Raw genomic sequence first — 18,720 nt, forward strand, 5'->3', positions numbered from 1 at the left:
ACAACTTCTTTCAGGTCTCTCCAGAGATGTTCGATCGGGTTCAAGTCCAGGCTCTGGCTGGGCCACACAGACATTCAGAGACTTGTCTCAAAGCCACTCCTGTGTTGTCTTGGCTATTTGTCACGAAGCCACTCCTGCATTGTCTTAGCTGTGTGCTTCGGATCGTTGTCCTGTTGGAAGGTGAACCTTCACCCCAGTATGAGGAACTCAGCGCTCTGGAGCAGGTTTTTTAAGGTACTTTTCTCTCTTCATCTTTCCCTTGATCCTGACTAGTCTCCCAGACCTTGCCGCTGAAAAACATCCCCACAGCATGATGCTGCCACCACCATACTTCACCGTAGGGATGGTGCCAGGTTTCCTCCAGATGTGATGTTTGGCATTCAGGCCAAAGAGTTCAATCTTGGTTTATTCAGACCAGAGAATCTTTCTCATGGTGCGAGAATCCTTTAGGTGCCTTGTGACCAGCTCCAAGTGGGCTGTCGTGCCTTTTGCTGAAGAGTCGCTTCCGTCTGCCCACTCTACCATAAAGGCCTGATTGGTGGAGTGCTGCAGAGATGGTTGTCCTTCTGGAAGGTTCTCCCATCTCCACAGAGAAACTCTGGAGCTCTGTCAGAGTGACCATCGGGTTCTTGGTCACCTCCCTGACCAAGGCCCTTCTCCCCCGATTGCTCAGTTTGGCCAGGCGGCCAGGTCTAGGAAGATGCCACAGTGTTCTTGGGGACCTTCAATGCTGCAGAAATGTTTTGGTTGCCTTCCCCAGATCTGAGCCTTGACACAATCCTGTCTCGGAGCTCTACGGACAATTCCTTCGGCTTCATGGCTTGGTTTTTGTTCTGACATGCACTGTCAATATGTGGGACCTTATATATAGACAGGTGTGTGCCTTTCCAAATCATGTCCAATCAATAAAATGTACCATAGGTGGACCAATATCAAGTTGTAGAAACATCAAGGGTGATCAATAGAAACAGGATGTACCTGAGCTCAATTTCAAGTCTCACAGCAAAGTGTTTGAATATTTATTTAAATAAGGTATCTGTTTTTTTTTCTTCTACATTTGCAAACATTTCTAAAAACCTGTCTTTGCTTTGTCATTATGGGGTATTGTGTGTAGATTGAGGATTTTTTTTTTTTTAATCAATTTTAGAATAAGGCTGGAACGTAACAATGTGGAAAAAGTCAAGGGGTCTGAATACTTTCTGAATGCACTGTATAGCCTACTTTTGAGACACCTTTAATTCACTCACTGCCTCCCTCCAGCTATAATCTCTTCACTACTCATGTTATGATTTGACTCAACTTCAAAATCTCTGCCATTTCTGAATAATTAGACGTTGCAAACAACCTGTTCTGAGAGTGAAGCGTGACCCTTTTATTTATTTTTTTAACATGCGTGCACATAGCAGAATCTACCGAGGTTATTGTGCTAGGGTCTTCAGTTGTCGGCACGCCAGTGTGTCTTGTTTGGCAATAATGATCTCAACTAGCTGACGACTGCTTTCTTCCCAAGAGGCACAGTCAGTCGATGGGCCAACACCAGTCTGACCAAAATGCGTTATGCAATCCAGCGTCTACTGACAATAGTGTAGTCATTATGACAATATAGTACAATATGTTAATTCATCCCTATGTATATAATTCAAATTGATTAATATATGATATAAATACATTACTCAATGAGTGAAAGATTTGTTTTCGATGAGTCAGTACTACGACTATATGGGACTATATACACTCAGTGAAAAAAAAAAAAAAAACATTAAGACACTTTCCTAATATTGAGTTGCACCACCTTTTGCCCTCAGAACAGTCTCAATTCGACAGGGCATGGACTCTACAAGGTGTCAAGCGTTCCACAGGGATGCTGGCCCATGTTGACTCCAATGCATCCCACAGTTGTGTCAAGTTGGCTGGATGTCCTTTGGGTGGTGGGCCATTCTTGATACACACAAACTGTTGAGCGTGAAAAACCCAGCAGCGTTGCAGTTCTTGACACAAACCGGTGTGCCTGGCACCTATTACCATACCCCATTCAAAGGCACTTAAACATTTTTGTATTTCCCATTCACCCTCTGAATGGCACGAATACACAATCCATGTCTCAAGGCTTAAAAATGATTCTTTAGCCTGTCTCCTCCCCTTCATCTACGCTGATTGAAGTATATTTAACAAGTGAGCTCAATAAGGGATCATAGCTTTCACCTGAGTTCACCTGGTCAGTCTGTCACGGAAAGAGCAGATGTTTATAATGTTTTGTACACTCAGTGTAGGTACTTTACTTGACCAAGAAATCCATGTCAAAATCTGTAAGTGAAATCTCTAAAAGGCCTTAATGTACGTAGATAATCTCTTTACATGCGTCTGTAGATCACTGAACTTTGTTGCTAGTTGATTTTAGTAGGTGATCGTGCCACACTATAGCCTATTGTATTGACACCCCTCAGTTCAGTGCTCCATTCCTGTTAGGGCACAATTAGTATTGACTCTTCTCAGTCACCTGAATTCACCAATGCACCAAGAAGAGAAATGGATGTGAGCCATGCATGGACTAAAATAAAAAAGCTGTTTCGTAGATTTAGTATCAGATTACTCATTAATAAATCATTCACAGAACAAAGTAGTGTGGAGTGGATCTGGGTGGGTGGGGGTGTTATTTCTGTGTTTACTCTAGCAGTTTAGATTCAAAATCTCTTTTAAAGGGTTGGTAGAGGAAAAACCTGCATGTCGAGAGACACCATACAAAGGGACATGCATAGAAAGAAAGGCATTTGTCATGTGGTGTCAGCGTTTGACTCAGCCCTACCCAATTTGTGAATTTCAGGGATCCCTTCCCTCACCGGAGAGGTGACGACTCCAAGACAGACATCTTGCACTCCTCTTTCTCCTATGGTAAGCACTACAGGGTAAAGTTTCCCCTACAGTAGGTACAGCTCTAGGATCAGCTTTCCCTCCAAACACTGGTAATTCACCATTAGTTTTCCGGCCTTCCCATTATGCTTTGTGCCAGTTGCCTTTCGGCTCTCACGTACACGACTCTTTATTTGTTTTGTACACCTGCTTCTCAGGTACTTTTTAATGATGTTGTCCTTGTTTGTTAGTTCTCAGGAAAGCCAAAGCATCTGGCAAAATTCTCACTTTTGCCCAAAGCAAGAACACGCAAAAATTATTAAATGAGGCAGCTGTCCTAATTTCAAGTCAATATTTTGGCGACCTGGATGAGACCTCATCTAGACTAAATGGATTGTTGTGTAAAGTGACGATGGGTGAAAGAGGCAGCTGAACCTTTCCGATGGTAGGAAATCTAATTTTCTGTCAGCCACTATGTCTGATATGGAGGGAAGGAAGACTGGTGGAGTCATTATCATCAGAGAATGATAATCTTTGTCATTAGGTCCTAAAGTTTAATTTCCCCCGATAAGTTTAATGTGCAGTATAAGGTCTAGCGATATTAAGAAACACCTCTCTGTAATTTCCTTGATTTATGGTCCCATCAGTTGTGTTAAGGTCATAGCCCAATGGTGGAGATTCTGTATGGAAGTACATGTGAGACCGATTCCTCATTTACTGGATCTGACCTTTTTCCAGAGGAAAGTTTGTGTTCTGTGCAGTGCACAGAGTAATATGATGTGTCCTGCCCTGAACAATGCATGTATGAGCATGAAAAGTGGTGTGGAGAGGGGTGAATATCAATGTAAATAGTGTTTTAACACTCAATCAACCAGTTTCAAAGAGAAGTAGAACAAATCACTAATTCCTGTGTCGGCTTGACGATAAAATGCAAACATCTTTTAGTACAAAAAAAATAACCGGAATAAAAGCCAGGTTTACAACTAGCTATAATAGCTATTTTTTTGCCCCCAGACAGGATAAAGGGAGATTAGCTGACATGACTAGCCGCAGGGTGGTTCGCCGCTCAGTCTAAGGGTAAGAACGTCTAAACGAGTAAAGGGCGCATGACAGCCCGCTTGGAGTTTGCCAAAAGGCACCTAAAGACTCTTCGACCATGAGAAACAAGATTGAACACTTTGGCCTGAATGCCAAGCGTCACGTCTGGAGGAAACCTGGCACCATCCCTACGGTGAAGCATTCTGGTGGCAGCATCATGCTGTGGGGATGTTTTTTTCGGCTAGTCAGGATTGAGGGAGAGATGAACGGGGATGATAGTGGACATCTTGAAGCAGGTGGGGATAACGGTCTGAGCTAGCAAGAGATTTGAAAATGTCAGAAAACACAACAGCTAACATACTCTGTGTCCTTTAGGCTACTTCTGTGGATTTGCGAGGCATATAAAACAAGACTTTGTGAGATTTATTTCTAATAGAAACTGAATTTATCCAATAGAAACTCTCTTGTTTTAGTTGTATACGGTTTGGACTAATTATTACACCACTGCTCTTTCTCTTCGGTAATGATGCAAGTGTGTGTTCGGTCTTCGGGCTGTGTGTGTATTATATCTTAGCCTATTCCTTGATACTAGGCCCTGCTTTACTGAAGTTGCTAGACATTGCAAGCCAAGAAATTGTGAGATAAAGCATTCCATTGCGATAGATATGTCTAGTACACGGTTCTGACTCCATCTACCTGGTGTTTGACCTGCCTATACTGTGCCCCTCCTCTCTCTCTCCATCCCTCACTGGCTCGCTATGAAAGATGCGAGGGTTTGTGTTCTCGGAAGTACGGCAGCTAATCAGTCTCCTCTGTTCCAAAAAACGGAATCTTAGGAGTCGACTCCTAGCCGAATCGAATCTCGAGAGGATTTGAGGACCATTGCTGGCAGCAGCGCAGCTCTGTTGTGAATTCATGTTGATTTTTATGAATTTTTCTATTCGTTTTAACCGAAAACTGGTAAAAAAAATGGCAGTTTAAACATTAAGATTGTTTTTCTCCATTTGTTACATCCCTAGCTCAGACACCCCTTACATATACTCTCTGATTTTCATCACGTTCCCACTGTCTGATCCATCTATTCCACCAGAGAAAAAAACATTGTTTTGTAATGCTCCAATCTACGGCAGCCCTTTAAACACCCGTCACCAATTCTCAGAATTGAAATCCATGGAGTTTGTCCTTACAGAGCAGGGATGATGAGCGAGCTTGCGGGGGCCTCCCAGCTGTGCCCAGCTGAGCAGAAAATGCCACGACCGGGCCTGTCAGAAGGTGGAATTCCCTCATGCACATAAATAAAATGCCATTTTCTGTGGCACCAAATATTTTCTCCTCCCCTCCTTTTATTGTGTCCCCTCTTGATAACAACGAATGGGGTGAATGCGAGGTCTCAACCAGTGTTTAGAATAGAGGGATGGTGGGTTGGATTTATGTAAGTCTGGTGAGCTGACTAATTGAAGCGGAAAAGGGTAGTGTTTTGTCGGCCCTGTGCTAGCCCTTGAGCATCTTTGTATGCAGAGCAGAGCAATCCATGTGGAAATACTCCCTGGCAAGGAAACAAATGCTTTTAAGCCTTGGATGTATTTTTCACCGCTGGGATTTCTGTTCCCCTGCTTTCCCCCCCCCTTTTTTTTTTTTAATCGGTCACTTTTAGCAGTTGTTTTTCATTTGAAAACAGTGGTGACCAATGGAATAGATTTTTTAAAATATTTTTTGTAGCTTATTGCACACACAGTAGGACTACAATAGAATCTATTGATTTAATTGTTCCGGCACCATGTTGATTCATTGTCTTGCGCTTGGCTTCCGTGATATTTTTCTGTAACAAAATGTCATATTTCTGATTTGCGTCTCACAAAGACACGGGGGTTGGAACTTAAAATCTCAAATTTAGACTCATCATACTTAGGTGCTGATACGATATGTATTGCGATTCCATACTGTGATTTTATTGCAACCCTATGTCTGCTGCAGAGGGACGAGAGAGAGCCATGAGGAAACAAATTTTGATCAGTCATGGAAATAAGTGCTGAAAACAAATTGGCTCCATATAAGATAGAGAACAAGGTATGAATGGAGTTTTGGTCCAGGTATAGCCAATTGGCGCAAAAAACAATATAGCAATATTGTCGATACAATATATCATTAAAAATAATATCCCGATAGCTAACTATTGATTTTGTTCCCCCATCACTACTTGTTGATAACCTGAGTGTTGGATGTAGTCACCTTATTTGTGCCGGGGATGTTGACTCTGCTCCCTGCCATTGGAAAATTGTATTGACAAGCTACAGTGTTTTGAAGTGAATTTGGCAGGAGTTCAACTGTGGTACTCTGGCCCGGGCTGTGCTGCAGATAGGTCTGAGTAGATTCCAGATGTCCATTACAGGCTGAAATCCTTTTTAAAAGCACATGGGTGTGTGTGTGGGTGGGAGAATAGATGGCAAAACGATTTTAAAAAATCATCTAAGATGTAAGTAGTAAACACCATTTTAGAAACCACAAACCTTTGTTTTGTCTGGATATACAGTGTTACTTCTACAAACAACCGTAATAAAAGTTGAGAATGTGGATGTCTCTCTTCTGGAACAGCCATCCATATTTTGCCCACCTAAATGACAGCGCTATATTCCCTGTTGCCGGTATGCCAGCCTAACCACAGCGTACTAAAATGGATGCAATGCCTTTTAGAGAAGGCATTCTGTGTGTGACGGCTTCGAAAGGTCACGGCCGCTGTGGGGGGGGAGATAAAGTCCAGCCGCTTCAAACAGCCATATCCAAGCAGTAAATCATGCCCTCACTTGATTTACTCCGATTGGCTCCTGCGGTTCCTCAGACGCTCGTCTGGAAGTCATAGACACACGCTCTGCAGTGCTAACTGTTGTTTTGCTATCGTGTTAGCACAACATCCCTAATGCTACCTGAATATGCCCCCTTAGACCAAATGTGGACCTGTCTCATTAACAATGAAAGTCACATTTTGCAGTCGATAATTACCCATCCTTTTCAATGCACCAACCTCTGTCACCAAGACACAAACTATCTCTATTCATCAATGCTGACAACTTATTGCTATGTAGGTGTTCATTTGTCTGTGAAATACGGAAGATTCTGAGCAAACAATTGAACGTCGTTGTGCTCAAGCATTTGTGGTGGCGTGTATTAGTGTGTGTCTAAGACTGTGTGTGTGTGCGCCCACTGCTTTGAGAGCAGGTCTTAGCTCTGCTGCTTCCACCTGTTGAGTTGGAAAGGGTGCCTTTTGACTCCCAATGGATAACCAAGCAGAACCAAAGCTTTCTCTGCTTTCTCAAGGAATTAATAGGCCTCTTTTGCATATTCATTTAAAACATTCATCCAGTCATGTGTGCTATCATATCTCTCCCTTTTTTAATACTCACATATTTGAATGAACATAGTAAATGGAAGAACCTATATTAAATTAATGGACATTTTTAACATAAAGCCTTTTCCAGGCAGGGTTTCTCTCTGTCCTGTACCAAATGAAACCCTATTTCCTATACGCTGACTATACCAAACATTAGGAACACCTTCCTAATATTGAGTTGCACCCCCACCTTTTGCCCTTGGAACAGCCTCAATTTGTCGGGGCATGGACTCTACAAGGTGTCGAAAGTGTTCCACAGGAATGCTGGCCCATGTTGACGCCAATGCTTTCCACAGTTGTCAAGTTGGCTAGATGTCCTTTGGTTGGTGGACCATTCTTGACACAAACCGGTGCGCCTGGCACCTACTACCATACCCCGTTCAAAGGCACTTAAATCGTTTGTCTTGCCCATTCATCCTCTGAATGGCACACATTCTCAATTGTCTCCTCCCCTTCATCTACACTGATTTTGAAGTTGATTTCAATAGTAACATCAATAAGGGATCATAGCTTTCACCCGGTCAGTCTGTCATGGAAAGAGCAGGTGTTAATGTTTTGTACACTCTGTGTATAGTACACTACTTCGGACCAGTGCTTTATGGGCCTGGTAGTGTAATGCACTGCTCAAAAAAATTAAGGGAACACTAAAATAACACATCCTAGATCTGAATGAATGAAATAATCTTATTAAATACTTTTTTCTTTACATAGTTGAATGTGCTGACAACAAAATCACACAAAAATAATCCATGGAAATCCAATTTATCAACCCATGGAGGTCTGGATTTGGAGTCACACTCAAAATTAAAGTGGAAAACCACACTACAGGCTGATCCAACTTTGATGTAATGTCCTTAAAACAAGTCAAAATGAGGCTCAGTAGTGTGTGTGGCCTCCACGTGCCTGTATGACCCCCCCTACAACGCCTGGGCATGCTCCTGATGAGGTGGCGGATGGTCTCCTGAGGGATCTCCTCCCAGACCTGGACTAAAGCATCCGCCAACTCCTGGACAGTCTGTGGTGCAACGTGGCGTTAGTGGATGGAGTGAGAAATGATGTCCCAGATGTGCTCAATTGGATTCAGGTCTGGGGAACGGGCGGGCCAGTCCATAGCATCAATGCCTTCCTCTTGCAGGAACTGCTGACACACTCCAGCCACATGAGGTCTAGCATTGTCTTGCATTAGGAGGAACCCAGGGCCAATCGCACCAGCATATGGTCTCACGAGGGGTCTGAGGATCTCATCTCGGTACCTAATGGCAGTCAGGCTACCTCTGGCGAGCACATGGAGGGCTGTGCGGCCCCCCAAAGAAATGCCACCCCACACCATGACTGATCCACCGCAAAACCGGTCATGCTGGAGGATGTTGCAGGCAGCAGAATGTTCTCCACGGCGTCTCCAGACTCTGTCACGTCTGTCACATGTGCTCAGTGTGAACCTGCTTTCATCTGTGAAGAGCACAGGGCGCCAGTGGCGAATTTGGCAATCTTGGTGTTCTCTGGCAAATGCCAAACGTCCTGCATGGTGTTGGGCTGTAAGCACAACCCCCCACCTGGGGACGTTGGGCCCTCATACCACCCTCATGGAGTCTGTTTCTGACCGTTTGAGCAGACACATGCACATTTGTGGCCTGCTGGAGGTCATTTTGCAGGGCTCTGGCAGTGCTCCTCCTTGCACAAAGGCGGAGGTAGCGGTCCTGCTGCTGGGTTGTTGCCCTCCTACGGCCTCCTCCACGTCTCCTGATGTACTGGCCTGTCTCCTGGTAGTGCCTCCATGCTCTGGACACTACGCTGACAGACACAGCAAACCTTCTTGCCACAGCTCGCATTGATGTGCCATCCTGGATGAGCTGCACTACCTGAGCCACTTGTGTGGGTTGTAGACTCCGTCTCATGCTACCACTAGAGTGAAAGCACCGCCAGCATTCAAAAGTGACCAAAACATCAGCCAGGAAGCATAGGAACTGAGAAGTGGTCTGTGGTCCCCACCTGCAAAACCACTCCTTTATTGGGGGTGTCTTGCTAATTGCCTATAATTTCCACCTGTTGTCTATTCCATTTGCACAACAGCATGTGAAATTTATTGTCAATCAGTGTTGCTTCCTAAGTGGACAGTTTGATTTCACAGAAGTGTGACTGACTTGGAGTTACATTGTGTTGTTTAAGTGTTCACTTTATTTTTTTGAGCAGTGTATATAGGGGACGAAGCCTATGGCGGATTGGGAGCTGTGTTGTAATGCTCCCACGCTCCCAGGCTTAGCTAGCCCATTGACACCACTTAACAAGCCAGTGACTTATGTGTTAACCTTTGTGTTAACGCCCTCAGATAGAGTACACATTAATATCGGGCCTTTTTAGGTTTAATGTTCTTAGACCAGGGTCTCATCAACACACCTATAAACCATTCAGAGTGGATGGATTACGTTGAGTGATGATGGGATTCATGGACAATATGGACAGGGTTGGGGGTTAAAGTGATGCTAGAAAGGTTTTGTATAATTTCAGCTAGTAGTTTTGAAAGTAGTGATCGTGAGTCAAAATTGTGTACAACGCCATCCTTTTCATATGTTACATTCTGAAAACAATAAGATTTTTTTTTCTTCCTGTAATTCGTATAATACTTTACAAATTATAATTTGTACAATACGTTACACATGTGTAGGTGCTTAAGATCCCGTTCAAACTCTTTTAATAACAAACTCAAATATTGTACGAAATTCCTAATGATTTTGAAATGAAATTACTTAGTGGCCAAATGGTCCATTATTTCATAATTGAATTTGAACAAACTGCCTAAGTAAATGTGGAGTTGACACCCCAGAGGATTATCATATTGAAATGATTTATTAATGTTTTGAAGTACAGAAGTTGAGTTTAAAACTGAATCTGAGCAACGCGAAGAGTCATAAGCTTGCGAGATCCTATATCTTTGTGTCCCTGCCATCCATACCAGCTTGAGTTATATTCCTCTGATCTGTGTGCTATTGGGGTTTCAAGCTGGAAGAGGAACCATTTATTAGATGTCAATAAATACTCTTGGCAGTTTTTTTTGTCCCCTGATCACTTTGACCACCATCAGTTCACGTTTAGATTTATCGAAAGCTCTATATTTTTACCATGGTTAACTTTTTTTCTCCTCCCATAATTGATTCACACAAGAAACTGAATGCAAGTATGATTGATGTTGCAGATTTTGAAGGACTGCAGATCAGCAAAAAACCCTGAGGTCTACAAATCTTGTCTCGGCAATCTTAAAATTGAAACGTCTGACGTTGCCTCATTTTGTTGCATCAACACAGCTATTTAAGACGTTCAAAGAGCTGTCAAAACATTCTGGTGTCATCATAAAAAAACCTGGGAGAGGTTGGAGTTCGTGACGACACGGATGATATTTGCAAAATAATCTGAAGCTCACATAAAGATGCTGAGCTATGATGGTAGAGCTTTTGAAACAAAATGACATCACTACTGTGAGATGATGATTTGAATGGCTTTCGGCACATGAGAAGGTGTCCTTTTCGGCTGCTCTGTGTAGTCCCATTCACTGAAATGGGATCAGTGATTTAGGTCCACAGAAATGGTATCTTCAAAACCGTCACCGCTGGAACACTAAATACTGAATGACGTACACAACAACACCAGAGGCCATAGTCAATCAAAGAGTAACTGGGTTTCAAAGTGTATGTTCTCATTTGGATTCATCCAGTAAACAAATGCATTTTAAGTGTCGTCGTGAGGAAATATTGTTTAAATTTGTATATATTAGCGGTTTTGATTCAATAAGGACCCAAGCTTACCCATATTGTTTCTTCTGCCAGCACAAGCAACTTAATGCAACTGTTAGCCACAGTTTTTGAACTATACTATTGAACTTGCGGTGCCCCTAACTTCTATGAAATTAACCAAAACCACATGACTTTATTAATGCACCCTACCTCAATGACTTTGGGTCTCTAATGGTTATCTTTGTAACACTAAGGGAAAAGTGCACCACAATGCTATTAGTGATCCTGACTCTGCCGTTAATCACTTAAGAGATTATTCAGCCATTGATTAGATATGAATCTGATTGCTGATGTCTGAAACATTTTGTGATTTTTAAAGTGCGACAAGAGGCATCTCTGTAAGCAGTGACCGCAGCCGCCTTGCTGTTTTGTTATACAGCAGCTACGCTCCCCAGTCCCTCAGGTTTTCTCTTGGCAACAGCCCACGCGACCGTAAAAAAAGAGCGAGGATTTGCTACAGTATGGAGCAATGTAGTGGAGGGCTGTAAACTGCATCCCCGCTTTGTTTTTCATATTCATATTGTTTGGGTTGCTTGTCCACATTACAAATCAACAGCATCAAATTGAGAATCGCCACACGGACTTAGCGGCTTAAAAACACGCAGCGAGGGGAGGGAGAGGAAAAAGAATGACAACAGAGCCTGGACTCTGGAGTCCGATCCCAGCGTAATAATAGCATGCCAGCAGAAGGGATTTAGACAGTAATGCTCCTGCGGAGAGTGCAACAAAAAAAGGAAAGGGGGAAAGTCGAGTGTGCTGACGCGCCACAGATATCCTAAGCCACTCGCTCACGTCTCCAACCCAGTCAGCTGTTCAAAACCCGCCACAGTGCTGAAAACACACCCAACTTGTCAGTGTGCTTATACACTGAACAAAAATGTAAATTGTTGGTCCCATGTTTCATGAAGTGAAGTAAAAGATCCCAGACATTTTCCATATGCACAAAATATTATTTCTCTCAAATTTTGTGCACAAATTTGCTTACATCCCTGTTAGCGAGCATTTCTCCTTTGCCAAGATAATCCATCCACCTGACAGGTGTGGCATATCAAGATGCTGATTAAACAGCATGATCATTACACAGGTGCACCTTGCGCTGGGGACAAAAGGCCACTAAAATGTTCAGTTTTGTCACACAACACAGTGCCACAGATGTCCCAAGTTTTGAGGGAGCGTGCAATTGGCATGCTGACTGCAGGAATGTCCACCAGAGCTGAGACCATCCAGTCTGACAGCTGATGAAACTGAGTTTGCACAACCGAAGAATTTCTGCCAAAACTGTCAGAAACCGTCATAGGGAAGCTCATCTGCATGCTCGTCTTCCTCACCAGCGTCTTGACCGCACTTCGGCATCGTAACCGACTTCAGTGGGCAAATGTTCACCTTCGATGGCCACTGGCACGCTGGAGAAATGTGCACTTCACAGATGAATCCCGCTTTCAACTGTACCGTGCAGATTGCAGACAGTGTGTATGGTGTCTTGTGGGAGAGCGGTTTACTATTGTCAACGTTGTGAACAGAGTGTTGCATGGTGGGGTTGTGGTATAGGCAGGCATAAGCTACGGACAACGAAAACAATGGCAGTTTTATCCATGGCAGTTTGAATGCACAGAGATACCGTGACAAGATCCTGAGGCCCATTGTTGGGCCATTTATCCATCGCTATCACCTCATGTTTCAGCATGATAACGCACGGCCCCATGTTGCAAGGATCTGTATACAATTCCTGGAAACTGAAAATGTGCCATTTCTTCCATGGCCTGCATACTTGCCTGACATGTCACCCGTTGAGCCTGTTTGGGATGCTCTGGATCTCGCCAATATACTGCAACTTCGCACAGCCATTGAAGAGGAATAGGACAACAGTCTACAGGCCACAATCAACAGCCTGATCAACTCTATGTGAAGGAGATGTGTCGCGCTGCATGAGGCTAATGGTGGTCACATCAAATGCTGACTGTCTTCTTATCCACGCCCCTACTTTGTTTTAAAGGTATCTGTGAACAACCGATGCATATCTGCATTCGCAGTCATGGCAAATACATAGATTAGGGCCTAATGAATTTATTTACATTTACAGATTTTCTTATGAACTGTAACTCATTCAAATCTTTTAAATTGTTACATGTTGCGTTTATATTTTTGTTTAAGTTCTCACTTTGCGTTAGCAAGGACTAGCATCGTTAACCTGAAGGCTAGCAAATGGGCATCGGCTTGGTACTTCAGCTCCGGCTCCCTTTGAGGGGCCTCAGCCTCGCTCATGCCGGATCAGACAGTGGTACACAGGGGGCCCGAGGGCACTCTACCAGACTGCCGCTCTACTTTGATACCTCTTCCCCCAACACCTGGCTAGGCCCTTAACATGACCCCAGTTAGATAACATGTCTGTGCTAGAGATGGGCAGGGAAACTCTGGGACCCTGTTTGAACATGGGATCAAAGCAGAGGCACAGCAATATTTTTGAAGTTTGTGTGTGTCAGTGAGGGTAAGGTTTGAAAATGTATTTTGAGAAGTCATTTTTGGTACTTGATTCAGAATAGGGCAGTGTTTCTAAGTGTTTTGTGCTAAGCGTTTTGTTTGTGTTTTGTATGTTTTACTAGATATAGAGGAACATATGCCAACTATAATCAGTCTTATAATAGCAAGAAATTCATACCTTATGCAGGGTATGTCAAATGCTTTAGCAAATTAGTAGAATTTTACCAAATCTAATGAATGTATTAATCTATTCCAGGTGAACACCCAGCAAAGTTTCCAGACTTGCAAGACGCACATCTCCTAAAATTGAGTCCAAGTTCACAAAGGTAAAGCATGATCATTGTACTACTTTCAGTAGAGTGAAAGGTTTCTTTCTTTCATTCTTTACTATAACTGAAAAGTAATGGAAACTATTGACCCATTTTGATGTGCCAGTATTGATGCTTGTGATAAAGTATTAAATCTTATTCTGGATAGATTGTTTTCCTTCAAGTTTGAAAATATATTGATGTATGTCCTATTCTCCTTGCGACAGAAGAAGAGCCTTCCGATATACGCATGGAATTCTGGAAAGGACGGAAGGTCTGGATGACGAGCAGGAGGATAACATCGATGGCAGCCCCAGCCCGGTCAGCCCTATTCCCCCATACCTGCCCAAAACCAGCAGCTCAGAGTGGAACAGCTATGACGACCTAGCCGGCTCCTTCTCCGAACAGGATGAGACCAAGCCCCTGGTAACCAAAGACCACTCCCCCCAGCCCCACTACCACATCCTGGCCCCGCTTCTCCCTCCCAAGACCAACGTCCACCGGTTGACAGACCAGTCGGGCTTCCGCGCTCCCCAGCTCCAGGAGCCCATTTGCACAAGCGCCAGGAACGAGGCCAAAAACGGGCCGATACTCTCCCAAACCATCCTCCGCAGGTGGATTGAGACGCCAGCCGAGCACAAGCTCTCATCGGACGCTAGCTCCAAGTCAGGCTCGTCGGACCAGGACCGGAACGATCTGTCGGCCAGTGAGAGCGGAGAGGAGAAGTTTCCCAGTTCAATGCCAGGGGACGACACTGACGACCTAGACTCCCCGGTGACAGGGGAGATGGTTCTACCTATAGGCCTCCCCACTACCTACTTCTCTGTGGACAATTGTATGACAGACACATACCGGGCAAAATACCACCAGAGGCCCGCCCTGTACATGATGACGAACGCTAAAGGCGGCGAACAACACGTGTCGTCTGGTGAGAGCGACCTGGGAGAGGGGGGACTCCCCATCCCAGAGGCCCAACCTACAGAGCCCCCCAAGAGCCAGCCTGAATCAGGTAACTGGAGCTCTCTGTAGATCATTTGCCACGTAAAGTGGAAGACACTTGGAGCCCTAGTTGTTTGTGGTCAAACCCATGTCACCATTTGTAGTTTTAGTGTGACCAAAGTGAAAGCATGTTTCCTACTATAGATTTTTTGGGTCATCAATAAATGTTATAAAAACTTTAATTAGAAGTCTATTACAGGGGTGAATAATATGTTTTCTTGGCGTATTCTAATATATGTCCCTTGTCTTTCGTAGGTTACTACTCCAGTAAAACTATAGCTAAATGGAATCCTGTAACACCCAAAGGACTTGATGAACATGGGTTTCTATGATGGAAATTCTACTGTTGAAGGGGCCTGGTACGAAAGCCACAGTTAGAAAAAATGTAATCTCCTTCTACAAGTTTTGAATCCTCTTACAGTGATGCTTATTTGCTTGTAGAGATGTCATATCAGAAGACAGACATGAATCTGGAATGCCAAAGAGATTGGTAACTCCCAGAGGCAGTAAAAGTCTGAAGAGTACTCTTCAGTTCAGCAGTAGTCTCAGGAGTCTTACGCCATGCCTGCAGAACGGTCTTCATGTGATTGTGATTGTGGCCACTAGATGGCAGCAGCAGTAATTGTGGATTTGCACAGTAGAAAGCCAAAAATAAATTACGAAAGAGGATGCAAACCTAGGATGGTTCTTGGTCGATGCAGGGACCTGCTCGAACTTACTTCCAAGGTCATTCACAGGTTGGCTCACTGAAGAATGTCTCCCACGAAACCACTTTTCCCCTCCAGAGATGATCAAATAAACTATATGTAACAATGACTAACTCATCTCTAACCAATTTACACTTTAGCCATAAAATCTATGAAATGCTTGTATTTATTTCTCAAATTATGGTAATTTCATTGTTCTACAGTGACTGCGCAACTTCTGCCTATGTAACAAGTTGAGGTAAATACGCCTTGAGCAGGTTTTTACTTTTAATGTCCAGTGTTGATGCAGTCATGGAATAAGGGAGATTTAGTTTGTGTACACTTATGCATTGTTTTTGTAGGAGCACTACTTTAAAATAAGTCCCAAGGGTCTCCCTATGTGGCCACAGAGGCACCTGGTGTTGGGTGAATCAGTTCCAGTCTGAGGTTGAATTAGTGTTTTAAAGGCCCAGTGCAGTCAAACTTGCTTTTCCTGTGTTTTATACAGTATATATTTCCACACTGAGGTTGGAATAATACTGTTAAATTGTGAAAATTCTAATATAATTTTTGTGTAATAGCTGTTTGAAAAGACTGCCTGAAATGCCAGCCTGTTGTGGTGAGATTGAGTTTTGACCTGCCTGTTGACATCACCAGGCAGAAATGAGTTGATCGACCAATTCAAAAGAGTTCCAAACCTCTCTGCCAATAACAGCTCGTTTTCAGTTTCCCCCTCCCCACTCGGAGCACTCCCATACAGTCCTATCAAAAATCTTGCTTGAGAAATTGCTCTTTCCTAAGAAGCTATTTTTTTCTTTTTGAACATTTTAATGAAAAACAAATTGCAGTAAGGTACTTAATTGTTACCCACAAATAATTTTATATTGAGATAAAAACAGCTACATTGGACCTCTTTTTAATAATTGTTAGGAGAGAAGCATCTCAAGTCATTGGTATCTGGTGTATATTCTAAGCTGCCTTTTCAACCCTGCCATCCCAGGGGTGTATTCACTAGGAACCAAATGGATGAAACTGGGAGGGACTAACCTGAACTTGTTCAATAAGAAACACACATTTTTGTTAAATGGTTTGCACTAACAAATGCACCCCTGACAATTCGCTGCAGTGTTTTGTATGGCTTTCTATCCCCAGTTCAGATCGCCTCTCACACTCCTTTCCAGATATAAGCCTCATTGTTTGCTCTTTTAATGTTTCTCCTGTCACATACTGGGCAGTGTGTTAAAGGTACGTTACTTTTCATGTTGTCAAACCATGCTTCTGTATATTTGTCTCCTGGATCAAACACATGTCAAATTCATTCAGTGTTTCATTTAGATGTTCCTGTACAATGGAACCAATTTGAATTAGTTCCAAAAGTTTAAACTCCAAGCTAAATCCAACCCACCTCAAACTTGTAAGTATTTGAAATATGAATTTGACGCAGGTCTGTTTTTGATTTACCTAAACTTGAACCAAAACCTCAAGAATGGATTGAGTACTGGATATTAAGTAAGGATTTTAAGAGTGAAGTAAAAAAGGCCTGTTTTTTCTTCAGGTATTGTTCTAGTTTGACCCCCAGAGATTATCACAACATTGCCTACATGTACATGCTATGTCATTTTTTTTCATGGTGGACCATTCTAGTGATGCTGTAAAAAAGTAATTTTTGTTGTAAATGTTTTAATATATTGCTTGGCAGACTTCACTGCACAGTGCCTTTCTAGTTTTCTATGTCATCAAGTTGAAATAGGAGCCGTTATTTGTACAATATGTAATTTTTCTAGATGTTTTTTTTAACATTCAATTTCATTTTTGATTAACAGTTGTTTAATAAATAATTATATTTAACCATAGCCATGTCCAAGTTTTTTCTAAACCAGTTATTCTCATATAACATTATTAATGTACATAATTATAATATCCAGAATTATAGCCTACTTGGGGTAAATATAATCTCTGCAAACCTGAACCTAAATCTCACAAATCACTATTTTATGACTATGCCTGTACACGAAAGATTAGGGTAAATGTAATCAAACAAGTCTACAAAGATGTAAACAAAAAAAAGAAACGTGCTTTCACTGTCAACTGCGTTTATTTTAAGCAAACATAACGTCTAAATATTTGTATGAACATAAGATTCAACAACTGAGACATAAGCTGAACAAGTTCCACAGACATGTGACTAACAGAAATGGAATAATGTGTCCCTGAACAAAGGGGGGGAGGGGGGGGTGGGGGTCAAAATCAAAAGTAACAGTCAGTATCTGGTGAGGCCACCAGCTGCATTATGTACTGCAGTGCATCTCCTCATGAACTGCACCAGATTTGCCAGTTCTTGCTGTGAGATGTTACCCCACACTTCCACCAAGGCACCTGCAAGTTCCTGGACATTTCTGGGGGGAATGGCCCTTGCTCTCACCCTCTGATCCAACAGGTCCCAGATGTGCTCAATGGGATTGAGATCCGGGCTCTTTACTAGCCATGGCAGAACACTGACATTCCTGTCTTGCAGGAAATCACACACAGAACGAGCAGTATGGCTGGTGGCATTGTCATGCTGGAGGGTCATGTCAGGAAGAGCCTGCAGGAAGGGGACCACATGAGGGAGGAGGATGTCCTCCCTGTAACGCACAGCGTTGAGATTGCCTGCAATGACAACAAGCTGTGTCCGATGATCCTGTGACACACCGCCCCAGACCATGACGGACCCTCCACCTCCAAATCGATCCCGCTCTAGAGTACCTGCCTCGGTGTAACGCTCATTCCTTCGACGATAAACGCGAATCCAACCATCACCCCTGGTGAGACAAAACCGGGACTCGTCAGTGAAGAGCACTTTTTGCCAGTCCTGTCTGGTCCAGCGACGGTGGGTTTGTGCCCATAGGCGACGCTGTTGCCGGTGATGTCTGGTGAGAACAGGCCTACACGCCCTCAGTCCAGCCTCTCTCAGCCTGTTGTGGACAGTCTGAGCACTGATGGAGGGATTGTGCGTTCCTGGTGTAACTCGGGAAGTTGTTGTTGCCATCCTGTACCTGTCCCGCAGGTGTGATGTTCGGATGTACTGATCCTGTGCAGGTGTTACACGTGGTCTGCCACTGCGAGGACAATTGGCTGTCTGTCCTGTCTCCCTGCAGCGCTGTTTCACAGTACGGACATTGAAATGTATTGCCATGGCCACATCTGCAGTCCTC

The 18,720-nt window shown here is 43.4% G+C and overlaps 1 protein-coding gene across 2 annotated transcripts in view; it reads left to right on the forward strand.

Annotated features, from left to right (window-relative positions):
* Positions 1-17,379, forward strand: part of LOC106608611 (inactive ubiquitin carboxyl-terminal hydrolase 53) — a 59,456-nt gene extending 42,077 nt beyond the window's left edge. The window contains exons 14-17 of one of the 2 annotated variants that reach the window (XM_014206643.2): positions 2,822-2,889; positions 13,790-13,859; positions 14,069-14,850; positions 15,096-17,379. In XM_014206643.2, coding sequence (XP_014062118.1) covers positions 2,822-2,889; positions 13,790-13,859; positions 14,069-14,850; positions 15,096-15,172 — 997 coding nt within the window. In that variant the 3' untranslated portion in view covers positions 15,173-17,379. The remainder of the gene's footprint in view (positions 1-2,821; positions 2,890-13,789; positions 13,860-14,068; positions 14,851-15,095) is intronic. The other variant, XM_014206644.2, reaches the window with a different exon arrangement.
* Positions 17,380-18,720: the final 1,341 nt, after the last annotated feature.

This window comes from Salmo salar, chromosome ssa07 (genome assembly GCF_905237065.1).
Source record: "Salmo salar chromosome ssa07, Ssal_v3.1, whole genome shotgun sequence".
In the NCBI taxonomy this organism is placed as follows: Eukaryota; Metazoa; Chordata; class Actinopteri; order Salmoniformes; family Salmonidae; genus Salmo; species Salmo salar.